Below are 14,528 nucleotides of genomic sequence, written 5' to 3' on the forward strand. Positions count from 1 at the left end.
CGTTTTAAATTTTGCAGGCTCACATTTTCACCGTTAGATATGATTTCATATTTATTCATTTGAATAATAAACATTGTTGGTTTTTCCATTATATATGTACCTACCTACTTACTATTACTTCTTGACTTCGTAAGTATGTAGGTATACAAGTTTGAATCATCATACCTGTAAGTATATAAACACAAAATTTTGTTGCCTTACACGACCGCAACAGCAATGGCTAGTGATATAAACTCAGGCCAAACACCCATTCAGAACGGCCTTTTAAGCCGAAGTCCAAGTCTCAGAGGCCGCCCTTTAGATAGTTGTTCCGCTTCTGCTTACTTCATTCACAATAAAAAAAAAGTAGGCTAATGATAATTAAATAAAAGTAAGATAAAAATTGTTTTTTACCAACTTCATTCAATCAAATCAAAATCTAAATGTGTGTTTGATGGTCTGTTGGCTACTTATAAGGTTGTTGACCTTAGCAAGAAGTGAATCGAGTATTAGACACCCGATTTGTCATTATGATTGTGTTAACCAATTCGTCATTTACTTATGTGTGATGTTTGGAAAACATGAATTGTTTATATTCAACATCATGTTTTGTGGCTACCTATCCGGTTGTTAGAACATGCTTTTGTATTATGATTCAATTTGCACCTATCAACTTCTTTTAAATAATGTACCTACATGACTTGTTTGAATAAAACAGGAGGAAAATACCAAGGCTAGCGCCTTGGGCTGTGGCGCCCTGCCATTTAGAGCTCATCACTTCTTTACATCAAGCATACCAATATAACATGAATAAATTTGGAAAATCCAAATATGCACTAAATTACAGTTTTCTAGTATTATTAGTCTGAACCGCGTACGAAGTGACAGACATGGCGAAACTATATGGGTCCATTGTTGAATACAGAACCCTAAAAAGGAAAGAATTGTTACAGAAGGTGGGAGAAGTAAAATAATATTTTCACTGTACACAAATTTATTCGATAACAATTTCAGCATAGCTTCCGCAATAATGTTAATATTACACGCTGATGGTAGTATATCAATGAATCTGCTAAACAACCCTCTATTTTATAATATTTGCAAAGTAAGTGTCTACTGTTGGTAGCACGAATATGTTAACAATACAAGTACGTTTTAATAATAGTTCCGGAGTATTATTATACAAACCAAACGTTATAATTCTATCTAAAACACATTAATAATTAAAAGATATTTATAACGATCGTAAAATAATATTAAAATATCGAAACACAAAGTTGAGAAATTAAATACAAACTAAATCATAACGTGACGTCATAGTTGTCAAGAGTAAAATAACCAATGATGAATTTATATCATGTAAAATAAATAATTATATTTATATCAATAATTAATAATAACCTCTCCACTGTTCGGATTGATAATCATTGTTACTTAATTAAATTTAACTATAATAACCGGAAGTCATAAAAGTATGAAATGAAATGACGCTACTATACGCTAGGCGGCGACACTTATCTATACGAAATAGGCGGGAAGCAGGGACTATTTGTAACATTCGGCCATCCTGAAGAAGCCGTGTCCCACGGCGTTCTGGTAACACTCTGGTATCTCCCACTGCACCATCAGTTATCTGGAAAGAACAGGATCCAGCAGTAATTTGAAACTGACAAGGTTTTGATCAATATACATAATCGAAGTGCTATCATAAAGCCTAATTCGTTTCTGGTAATTATGTTCATGGGTCACTTAGACTTCAAACCCAAACAATAAGTATATTGTGCTATCTATATGAAAGAAATTCAGAAATTATGATAAAACAAAAACATCGCTATTAGTACTTCCAGACAGGTACCTAATCTGGAAATACTTATTTTACTATAAAATCACATATTTGAATTTTATACTGCATATTAGTTACTAGGTCATTCCGACTTCAATAAATATGAATCACTAAGATAACTTGATTAATCAAAATAACTCAGACCAATTCAAAATCAAAATCAAAATCTAAAATCATTTATTCCAAGTAGGCTCAGTTTACAAGCACTTTTGACACGACAGTAGACTATTTGTAAAGATTCTACCACCGGTTGGGAAGGCAGGTTCTGCTGAGAAGATACCGGTAAGAAACAACAGTTGCTCTTTTGAAAAAGTCATAGAGTATTATAATTTACAATTGATAACAATTACAATTTCTTATAGTTTTATTTCCTGTGTGAAGGTGGAAGCTGACCCAATGGCCTCCAAGCGCTTTTATCTTTATAGGAACTCATCAATGTTGTAGTAACCTCGACTAAGTAAATGTTTTTTAACACATTGCTTAAAGCTATGCATTGGCAGGTCCATCACAGTTTTGAGGATCTTGTTATAGAAGAGTACACCCAAACCTACAAAAGATTTTTTTTTACTCTTTGGAGACGATATGCAGAAATAACTAACTTATGTCCGTGTCTAGTAAGACGTGGGTTTAAATCTCCTTTTCGTTTGGAATTCGTTCGTTCAATTTAGGTAAGCACACAAATACTTAGGTATTTCACACAGACAAAAACGTGTGTCACACAGACCCATGTCACACAGACGCAGGTCACACAGACGCAGGTCACACAGACGCAGGTCACACAGACGCAGGTCACACAGACGCAGGTCACACAGACGCAGGTCACACAGACGCAGGTCACACAGACGCAGGTCACACAGACTTAGGTCACAAAGTCGTATATCATACAGACATATAGTAAAAGGTAAGCCATAGTCGAATATATAGATATAGACAGACGTGAGTCGCATAGAAGTGAATCACTGACGAGTGCCACATAAGACAGAAGTCACGTAGAAGTAAACCAAGAGGAACCAAATCACATATATCGCCACTTATGCATAAGTCACATAGAGAGAATCTTACAATAATATTGTTTCAATTGTGCGTTTTTTTTTTATTTAGAACTGTGAAAATCAATGTTAATTCTCGACTACCGTATATGAGGACATCTGTAACTTCATTTTCCTCCCTATCTACCAGAACAATCTGCAAATACGTAGAACTATTAATCTTGTTAATATTACAAGAATATAATTTAATATCTGTACTTATTCACTACCACATTCTATCAATAGACGAACTTTGAATTAAATTAATTGAATCTGTAAACTGCATCCCATAAGGTCTTAGCCCACACACATTATAGTACAAATTTTATACGTACCGACCTATCTCATGTTACGCTTTAGAAATCTCTTATGATTAGATTTTAGTATATAAGTACATTTATATTGTAGTTTTCCCAAAAACATATGTTTCCAAAATCAGTAATTCTGTGTATATCTATAATAATAATATGTGGGTACGAAACACCATTTTCATTACAGACATATTTTTGTTGATATAGCTATTGTTCCGTTTATTGTGTAGGTCTTGCTCTTGTACCACATTAGGTGGCTGTAGTTCGCGGGTTGGACAAACTGACATTCAAACATTTTTATGACTGAACATTATGATGAGCTTACTGGAATAAGGAGTATTAATTCCTCGTGTGATATAGAAAAGTGTATCGTCTGACGTTTTTCCACTATCGGACATAATAACTACTATTTACTCGAGCCATCTATGATCGTTTAAATTTACACACACCTGACCATTAGCATACATAAAGTTCTATATCATTCAATATAACCCTGATTTACCATTCTTCAACAAACTGTTAAATTACGGATAGTGGAAGCTTTACTCCATTATTATAAAGTAACTAGCTGACCCAACCAATGTTGCTTTGCTTTAGAAGTTTTACTACTAATCACCCTTATCGTTTAAGGCTTTCAAAAATGTATAACAACCTTTTCTCGGACCTACCTAATATTATCTACATATAAAACTTCATCAGAACCGGTCAAACTATTTTGGAGGATTATAGCAACTAATCATATTATGATAATTTTATATGTAAAGCTAATCCAAATGACATTATTTATTTAACCATTAACTTTTAATCTTTTGATAGTATATAGTGAACTGAAAATTGTAACAGGAATACCCTGACTAAAACACATTTTGTAAGAATAATCAATTGATACAGTTAGCACCATAGTATAAATGGTTCCCTAGTATTTACAAAAGGCCCCTTAATGATGTAGACACATATAGTATTCAAATAAATAATTAGAACTCCCTTTAACTTTAGGCATACGATAACTTTCCTTAAGCGCATGGTACACAATACTGCATGATTTTTTTTAATATAAGAAAAAGTAAATCTTTATATTTTTTTTCACTTATTTAAAACCTGTGGTATTAAGTACTTAAATATGATATTTTTGCAACTACTACTAATTGTTAAGTTTTAGCTTAATTAATCGGTCTCAGTATAGTTTTCTTATTTAAGCAGTTATTTTAACTAATATAATAGTTTTGTGTATAGGTGCGATAAAGGTTGTAATTTTTGTATTGAATTTGAAACTAGATGGCCCTGAGCTACAGTAAGATGCGGTAACTTTGGTGTGTTACTTAACCTAAACTAAATGTTGAATTGTGATTAAGGGCTCTTATGTTCAGGGTATAATGTTTATCATTTCTCATCGCGGAAAGAAGACGACTCTGTTCAGTTAGAGTTAGCCGTATACCACTGTATTCTAATTAGAGAGCCAGCTTGAATTGTCAATTTTCTTTCTTTCCTGGCTTATAAGTATCTTCTTTGTGAACCGAAATCCTGAATAGCTAGCCACCCTTAAGCTAGGAGTAAACGAGGTAATAAATTATATTAGAACTAAAATAGCCCGTTGAGCAATTGATAAATACAGACAAACCCTAAGAGCAGATTTTATTATTTATCAAATCTACATCAGCTAAATCCTCGAATTATATGATAGAACTCTTCTTCAGAAGTTACTTCAATAAAGTACGCGATAGGCATACCTAATTATCACGTCTTGGCTAGTACCTACTGATTCTAATTTACTATAGCGCTATTAATGAACTCTGTAAACGCTTTACTGTCATAAACGTCAACACCAAGTAATATCAAGTATTTAATTTTTCTAATTTTAAATGCTTTGAGATGTCCTGTCTGACTGTAATAAAAACTGGATAAACTGAATTCTGAACGAATACTATAATTATGATTAGTTACGATAAGTTGTTATATTTCATGAACAGTTTAATATGGGAGTATTTTGTAGGGTGATATAATAAGCAATAACATTTAATAGCTAATTGTGCAACCTACCGTACAAGTAATTCAATCAATAATATTAAACAATCTTACTTTGCCCGCGGTTATTTAACACTTTTATGGAATACTTTACGAGACTCTTTTGATATCGGTATATGTTAATTTGGTTGTTTTAGGTAACATGGCGTTATGAACGGGATATTATTTATTTTTACTTGGCAGTTGGATGGATCTAAACATAAAAAGGTTTTTTCTAATATTTGATATATTAAGTATATGCTGTTTTTTTTTTTTACTGTTTGTGAAAGAGCTCTATTCACTTATCAACTTCGCCAAGGAGAGCTATAATTTACCCAATTAGCTAAACAGAACTTTGTACAAAATGCCTGTTTACTTTTTATTATTACTCAAACAAATCAATAAAATGTAGCTTTGGTAAGAAGTCATACATTTAAAATAAATCAACTAAGGACTGCAAGACTTTTGTACAGGACAAGATTACTAATAGGTATTTGAATCAGTGACTAGTTGTACCAGCAACTTGATCATTTACTGCCTTCTATAAAATGTATAACAGTATAATAATCATTAAAAACTTTAACTTTCACGTATCACTACTTGAACACATCACGAGTACTTTATCCATATACCTGCATGTCTCGTCACATAGACATATGTAACCTATACCTACTACTCCACTCTAATATTTACTAGTGAGCACCTTCAAAACTTTTCATAACAATGGGCGATTTTTACTATTTTTCTGGCAGTATACTCAATTTACTTGTCGTACCAATGTATTATGTAATTTTATATGCACGCGGCACACCAATGGCGAGGCGTTTGTATAAGCGCAAAAAAAAGTTTACGATATAAAAGTATACATAGCTGGACTAACCTGGACTGTATGTGTTTGCTGCCCCGGAGTTTACGATGTCGCAGCAACCCAGCAAATGGCTCGGCGCGGCGGCGCGGCGGCGCGGCAACTAGAGGCTCGTGCTCCCGCAGGTGTAGCAGGGCCCCAGTCCAGAGGGCTGTAGCGTAGGAGAGGCGCCATACACTGCAAGTTTTCTACACGTTCGCTGCCGCATTGACGATGCTTCTGTCTTCTTAGTTGCTTCTTTCTTGTTCAGATGAAAACCCAAAGAGTTAATCAGACGTTTTGAGGCTGGAAGGCATTTGAACGTAGCTCCACCAGAAGGCTTTTGATGATAGACGATAAAGCGTCTTTTCCAATAATGTTGCACTTCTCGAAGTCTTCCTTAATCCTTTGCTCTTACCGACATGACATCAAATTTTTCAACAAAGTCGACTAGTCGTAGAATGCTGTATCCGGACACGCTTGTATGACGATATTGTAGTCTTCGAAGTATTTGTACCAGCGTTCATCAGGGTATTGTAGACGAAGCTTGATTACAAACTTCTTTGAGTTCCAATTCTGTGCGTCACATGTAGTTGATTTCTTGGTAAGGGCGTGGTGTAGAAGAAGAAAAAAAAAATTTCTGTTTTTGCTTTCTTCGATTCTTCTTCTTGCCGAGACCCGTAGCGTAGGATCCCAACAGTTTTATGCCCACTTCTGAGATGTTACAGAAGGTGGGAGAAGTAAAATAATATTTTCACTGTACACAAATTTATTCGATAACAATTTCAGCATAGCTTCCGCAATAATGTTAATATTACACGCTGATGGTAGTATATCAATGAATCTGCTAAACAACCCTCTATTTTATAATATTTGCAAAGTAAGTGTCTACTGTTGGTAGCACGAATATGTTAACAATACAAGTACGTTTTAATAATAGTTCCGGAGTATTATTATACAAACCAAACGTTATAATTCTATCTAAAACACATTAATAATTAAAAGATATTTATAACGATCGTAAAATAATATTAAAATATCGAAACACAAAGTTGAGAAATTAAATACAAACTAAATCATAACGTGACGTCATAGTTGTTAAGAGTAAAATAACCAATGATGAATTTATATCATGTAAAATAAATAATTATATTTATATCAATAATTAATAATAACCTCTCCACTGTTCGGATTGATAATCATTGTTACTTAATTAAATTTAACTATAATAACCGGAAGTCATAAAAGTATGAAATGAAATGACGCTACTATACGCTAGGCGGCGACACTTATCTATACGAAATAGGCGGGAAGCAGGGACTATTTGTAACAGAATATATTTTATCTCACTTAAGCTCTGACACGTTGTATGTCAACAACAATTGACCGAAACCGATAGCCAGAATTGAAACCGGCTATTCCAAAGCCACTTCAGTCTTGAACCCAACAAATGACATAGTCGGCTACCGTATTTAGTCTTACTTAAGAGGTAGCCGATTGTAGAATTAGGAGGTACCTTAGGTACATAGCATACCAAGCATAACAGTAACATAGGCTAACAAACTTGCAGCCTTCCTAAAATCTAGCTATCACAGCTTTGACGGCCTCCATGGCGCAGTGGTATGGATTTACAAGACGGAGGTCCTGGGTTCGATCCCCGGCTGGGCCGATTGAGATTTTCTTAATTGGTCCAGGTCTAGCTGGTGGGAGGCTTTGGCCGTGGCTAGTTACCACCCTACCGGCAAAAAAGTACCGCCAAGCAATTTAGTGTTCTGGTACAATGTCGTGTAGAAACCGAAAGGAGTGTGGATTTTCATCCTCCTCCTAACAAGTTAGTCCGCTTCCATCTTAGATTACATCATCACTTAGATACCATCAGGTGAGATTGTATTCAAGGACTAACTTGTAAAGAATAAAAAAAGCCTTCCTAAAATCTAGCTATCACAGGCCCTCTGTCCGTTGGTACATCTTCTATACTAATATAATAAAGCTGAAGAGTTTGTTTGTTTGTTTGTTTGATTGAACGCGCTAATTTCAGGAACTACTGGTCCGATTTGAAAAATTCTTTCTGTGTTAGATAGCCCATTTATCGAGGAAGGCTTTAAGCTATATATTATCCCCATATTCCTACGGGAACGGGAACCACGCGGGTAAAACCGCGCGGCGTCAGCTAGTCAGTCATATATATCCACTAGTGTCTAACAATGTTGTTAGCGCAAGCGAACAAGCCGGTTTTAGAAAATAATATCTTGAAGTGATATTCTCGCTTACGTTCCGAACTAAAAATACTTGCCTATGTTGTTGATGCTGGCAGATTAATGACCTTGTATTTTGTATATCTAGCGTGTCAATTTCATTGGCAATCCATTACCTACTCAGTGGTATAAATGCGGAAGTCAATATGTTACGTTTTCATACTGAAACGGTTAAACTGCTGACCAAATAATGATGAACTTCGGTATATACTAAAAAGATAAATAAGGTCTTGCATAACGAAAATATTTAATACTAGCAAAACTTCGCGATTTCATCCACGTAAAGTGTTTTTTTAGATAGCATGGCTACGGTGACAGTCTCCTGTATGTCGTCGTTGATAATAATCGCGGCTTTCAAGAGTGAAACAAACTGTCACCCGCACCATCTTGCTTGAATCGAACTGTAGTTCGCTTTCCCGTGGTAATACGGGGATAAAATATAATATATGTTACTCCTAGATAATGTAGCTTTCTATTGGTAAAACAAATTTTCAATTCGGACCAGTAGTTTTTGAGTTTATTCGTTACATGCAAAAATACTAATCTTCCTGATTATATTGTTTCCTCTTTATAATATTAGTGTAGATCATAGGTATAAGTAATTTAACAAAAGCGTAGAGAATAATAAGGTAAAACTAAAAATTTGGTATCGTAGAGAATGGGAAATGAGATGAGGCTGTACTATGTCTCTCCCACTTAATTTTACGATCCGGAAATAAATAATGAGCTATTTTTGTAATCATATCACTTTTTGTGAACGTTTAATGACCCAAAACTTAATTTTTCGGACAGCTTCGGCGCTACTTAGCTAAATATTATTATCTATACTAACATTAGGAGGAACGATTTGATATGAGTGCTATAAATATGCTATATTTTATCTACGTATTTCTAGGGGAACGGGAACCGTGCGTGTGACACCTATTTATTTTAAATTAATAATTAAAGTATTACGCCGGCCTAAAGATGTGAAGCAAAATATTTGTACTTGTTTGTTAATTTTACAAATAACATCATCATCATCATCATATCAGCCGATGGACGTCCACTGCAGGACATAGGCCTTTTGTAGGGACTTCCAAACATCACGATACTGAGCCATCTCCATCCAGCGAAATACAAACAACAAATAAAATAATAATAATTAATAACGTTTTGTTCTTGTTTTCAGGGTTTGTCCTGGCCTCTGCGGTGGTCCTACTTCTCCTGGGCATCACATGCGCTATATTCGTCAGCTCGTGGATTCGCATGTTTATAGATCATGTAAGTACCCTTACCTTTTTAGGGTTCCTTAGTCTACAAGGAACCCTTATAGTTTCGCTATGTCCGTCTGTCTGTCCGTCCATCCGCGGTTTAGCGCAGAGATTATTATTACTAGAAATCTGTAATTTTGCGAGAATATGTACATTAAAAATGTCGTAAAATATGATCTTGAAAAATATTTTTTTTAGGGTACCTACCACCACTTACCACTACATGTAAAGTAAGGATGAATTTTTTATCTATCTATCGTATGGGTTCCTACATAAGCCTCAATAGCTCAACGGTAAGAGCGGTCGGACTCATCATCGAGGGGTGGTGGTTCGATCCCCGCCCCGTTGGTCTATTGTCGTACCCACTCCTAGCACAGTCTTTCCCGACTAGTTGGAGGAAAATGGGAATATTGGTCATAATATATAGTGCTTATATCTAAGAAAATATGTAAGTTACTGAGTCACTCATGGACAAGTTACAGATACCTAGATATTTTATAGAAAATCTCGATAAAGGTAATAAACGCTATTCTAATCTCTAACCACTAGTAAACCGCCTAACGACCTCGACTTACTTTTAAAGCTTACAACATAACTGCCAGTTAATGGATCAAAAATGTGCCTAATAGGGTTTTTAACTCCAGCTTTTTCGCAATTACTCGCAATTACCTACTGTATAAACTACTCGTTGGTCCAGTGGCTGATAATGTAGTTTCGAATCACAAGGTCCTGAGTTCGATTATGAAATAATAGCTACCTATGGTTTCAAGAAATTCTCAGTATTTTTAATTTTATTTTTTACAAGTTAGCCCTTCACTACAATCTCATCTGATGGTAAGTGATGATGCAATCTAAGATGGAAGAGGGTTAACTAGTTTGGAGGAGGATCCACACTCATTTCGGTTTCTACACGTCATCGTACCGGAATGCTAAATTGCTTGGCGCCTTTGCCGGTAGGGTGGTAACTAGCCACGGCCGAAGCCTCCCACCCAGCAAGATCTGGACCAATTAAGTAACCTCAGTCGGCCCAGCCGAGATCGAACCTCCGTCTTGTAAATCCACCGCGCATACCACTGCGCTATGGACGCCGTCAGTATAAATTTTCAGCCAGTTGGTCGTGCAACACTCCCGTGCCTTGAATAATACGTTGAGACGGTCCCAGTCATTACAATATCTGATAATGATGCTTACAATATCAAAAGTTATCACCCGCCCTGCCAACTCGCATTGGAATAGCGTGGTGGGTCTAAGCTCCATATCCCCTCCCTACAAAGAGGAAGGACTGGCCCTATAGTGACCTCTTATAATAGGTTGATTATGATGACTATCTACTATTTGCGTACGCGTAGCATGTATATTCGGATGCAATCTTTACGACGTCTCTGAAATAATGTGCGGGGCGATGACCCACCGCCGCGCTCCTGCGTAAGGGTTCATTTACACTGCTACCAACTGCAGTCGACGGCAGTCAACGGCAGTCGAATGCTGTCAGCGACCGCCGTCGACTGCCGCCGAGACTTCGCCGACTGCAGTCGTCGGTAGCAGTTGCTGCTCGTGTAAATGAACCCTAACCGGGGATACCTAAAATCTTATATTGCGCAGCTTAATGCACAGTGTCTGGAAACGTTAAAAAGATTGCATCCGACTAAACCTACTGCAATTATCCAATGTATTATCGGTCAGGGATTGCAAAATATGATATTTAAGAACTCCTTCAACCTATTGTGTAAGTTTATTTTTCGGTAACCGCTGCTTCACTCGTGTGACGGATCGCAGACGTGCAGGAGACTTGTGGTTTTGTAACCACGATATATTTCATATTTCTTGATAGCCATCTACCGTCGGCAGAAAAAGTTATCAATTTAAAAAAAAATGCAAGGAATCTAAATAAAAGCAAAAGGTGACATTCGTGACCTTTATCACAAAATATCGAAAACCGCTTGACACACAAAGATGACATTTGGTAGGGAGGTAGTTTATAGTTTAGTAGATTTCCGCTAACAGATTTTGCGATAGGGCCAGATTAAAAAGGTGTAAGGGCAGACGAATTCCCAGGCGTTCGCTAATGTTCAAATATTAATCATCATTAACTACCCATATTTGGCTCACTGTTGAGCACGAGTCTCATAATGAGAGAGGTTAGGCCTTAGTCCACCACGCTGGCCAAACGCGTACTGGCAGACTTCACACACGTAGAGAATTAAGAAAATTATCAGGTATGCGGTTTTCCTTACGATGTTTTTCCTTCAAAGTTTGAGACACGTGATATTTAATTCCTTAAAATGCACAATAACTGAAATGTTGGAGGTGCATGCCCCGGACCGGATTTGAACCTATGACCTCCGAATCGCAGGAAGAGGTCATATCCACGCACGTTGGGTTATTTGTGTTGCAAAATCCTAGTACAACCTCCTAGACATTTTTGCTTTTTAAAATGTTATTGAAAATTGTATCTGCAACTGCCGGTTTCACCCGCAAAGTTGCCGTTCCCATGATAATACAGACATAAAATATAGCCGATACTAACAAATAACGTGGCTCTCTATTGGTAAAAGGATTTCCTAAATCGATTCAGTTGATTCAGAGATTATTGTTGATTATTAACCTCACAACCTTTACCTGTTTATAACATTAGTATAGACTAGCGGACGCCCGCAATTTAGTCCGCCCTTAGACCTCTGTAATCCAGCCCTTACAGTAGTATCGCTGTAAAAATGGAGTAACTTCTCCCGTTTTCCTAACATTTCCCTTCACTGCTCTGCTCCTATTGATCGTAGCGTGATGAAAAGTATACTATAACCTGCCCAGAAGTATGAAGAATAATGGTACCAAGTTTCGTTAAAATCCGTCGAGTAGTTTTTGTTTCTATAACGAACATACAGACAGACAGAGAGACAGACAGACAAAAATTTTACTGATTGCATTTTTGGCATCAGTATCGATCACTAATCACCCCCTGATAGTTATTATTTTGGAAATATATTAAATGTACAGAATGTACTCTCTACAGATTTATTATAAGTATAGATAAAAGCTCTACTTTTTGTTTTGCTGACCGTACTTGTCTACTTCACAATAATAGTGAGAACGTTGTAACAAAAACTGTGTTATGCAATACAGATGTTCAATTAAATATTACTTGCTGTAATGTAAACGGTTACACGCGTTTAATATTTTGTTAGTCACACCATTATGTTCTGTTTTGTGAACTATGTTTTTAAGCTGTTTTTGAAAACAACAGTTTTTTGAGTAAACTAGCAGATGCTTCGAGGTTTCACCCGCGTATATCTCGCTTCTCTTCATTCATCTCGGTAAATATAGCCCGACACACAGCGTGGCTTTCTTTTGGTAAGAGAATTTTCAAAATCGGTTTAGTAAACCTAGATTTGTTTGTTTTCTTGCATTGAGTAGCCTCTGAAACTATTAAACCGATTTGAAAAATGCTATCACTGATGGGACGCTTCCAGCTTCCGTTTTCCCTACCACCTACAACATGGGTATATTCAAGTCAAGGCATAGTCTAGACATCTTCTAGGCAAGCGGCTTCTACCATGCATCATCGCTTACTGTCAAGCATGATTGCAGCCAAGCGCTCGCCTATATAATGTAAAAAAAGCTATACATGTGTGCTATAGACTATATTTTATCCCCATATTCCTACGGGAACGGGAGCCACACGGGTGTCTTCTGCGTGTGTGTGTGTGTATCTTTTAATATTGAACAGCGATCTTCTAGGCAAGCGAGTTTCAGCTAACACCTTACGATTAGGTACTGTACATTAGGCATAATTATAGTCAAGTGGAAGCCTTATCAAACAATTATTATCAATTATTTTTAAGTTGCTAGGTATCCCTTTGGTAGCATCACAACACCTCGTTTATACAACGCACATCTCTGATAGAAAAGTAGCCTAAAGATCGCGATCATCTGACGTCTTTATCTAAAAAGAATAAATATTAAAATATGCATTAGAATGATTTATTTAACATAATCAACCGTTGTTCGTGACGTGAATATATGCGTAACGGAACTTATTATCACACGCCATATAGGGAGAATGTGGAATCGTAGATTCGGTGTGGAATTAACGGTAAATGTAGGTGGGTTCGTACTATAAGATATATATAATAGCTCTTTAAATATCAACCTACGCCATATTATTTCTGTGTGACACTTATCCTATACTTCACGGTTTTTTTTTGTTATTTGCTATTTTATAAGGCATTGAATTTCGACTGCAAAAGAATTTTTGTTAATCTAAATATTATAATCTGGATGCTGGCGGCTCGAGACCGTTGTGCTTGAAGGTACATGCAAGAGACCTATGTCCAGCATCGGACGTCCATCGGCTGATAATGATGATGATGATGATGATGATGAAATATAAAAGCGAAAGATTATCATCGTGTGGTGTTGTAGGGAATAGTCTTTGGATCTAATAAACCGATTTTAAAAATTCTTTTACCACTAGAATTATATATTATCCCCGTATACTCACGGGAATAGGAACTACGTGGATGAAACCGCAGGGTGTCGGCTAGTGAACTTGTGCACTTGCACATAAGAAAACACTCAGCATTAATAGGTTTATTTCGTTTTTTCTACAAATTGTTTTGCAAATCAACAATAACGTTATCCTTTTTAACTATTTCTTCTGTATAAGGTTTTAGAATTTGTACACGTTGTAAAATTGTCTGTGCTTTTCTTCTTTTTGTAGACATGTAGGTATTATTTGACTTTTGTGTTCGCGATCTCTTGTGTGTTTTTCGTACACCGTGATTTTGTAAGGTTGTAGGGGATAATCTCTAGATCTACTTAACCGATTTTGAATATTCTTTTACCAATAGAAAGCTCGGTTATTTGTGAGTAACATAGGCTATATTTTATCCCCATATTACTGCGGAAGCGGAAACTACGCGGGTGGTACCGCAGGGCGTCTGCTAGTCGTTACTAAGGCGAAAAGTGTAATCATAATGAATGGATGGTTACAAGGTCCATCTCACAGTAAGGCACT

The 14,528-nt window shown here is 36.3% G+C and overlaps 1 protein-coding gene across 2 annotated transcripts in view; it reads left to right on the forward strand.

Moving 5' to 3' along the window:
* The window catches only part of LOC112047732 (scavenger receptor class B member 1), a 109,358-nt gene that overhangs the window by 63,887 nt on the left and 30,943 nt on the right, over positions 1-14,528 (forward strand). For both annotated transcript variants that reach the window (XM_024084947.2, XM_024084948.2), the window contains one exon: positions 9,433-9,524. In XM_024084947.2, coding sequence (XP_023940715.2) covers positions 9,433-9,524 — 92 coding nt within the window. The remainder of the gene's footprint in view (positions 1-9,432; positions 9,525-14,528) is intronic.

Source organism: Bicyclus anynana, chromosome 8 (genome assembly GCF_947172395.1).
Source record: "Bicyclus anynana chromosome 8, ilBicAnyn1.1, whole genome shotgun sequence".
In the NCBI taxonomy this organism is placed as follows: Eukaryota; Metazoa; Arthropoda; class Insecta; order Lepidoptera; family Nymphalidae; genus Bicyclus; species Bicyclus anynana.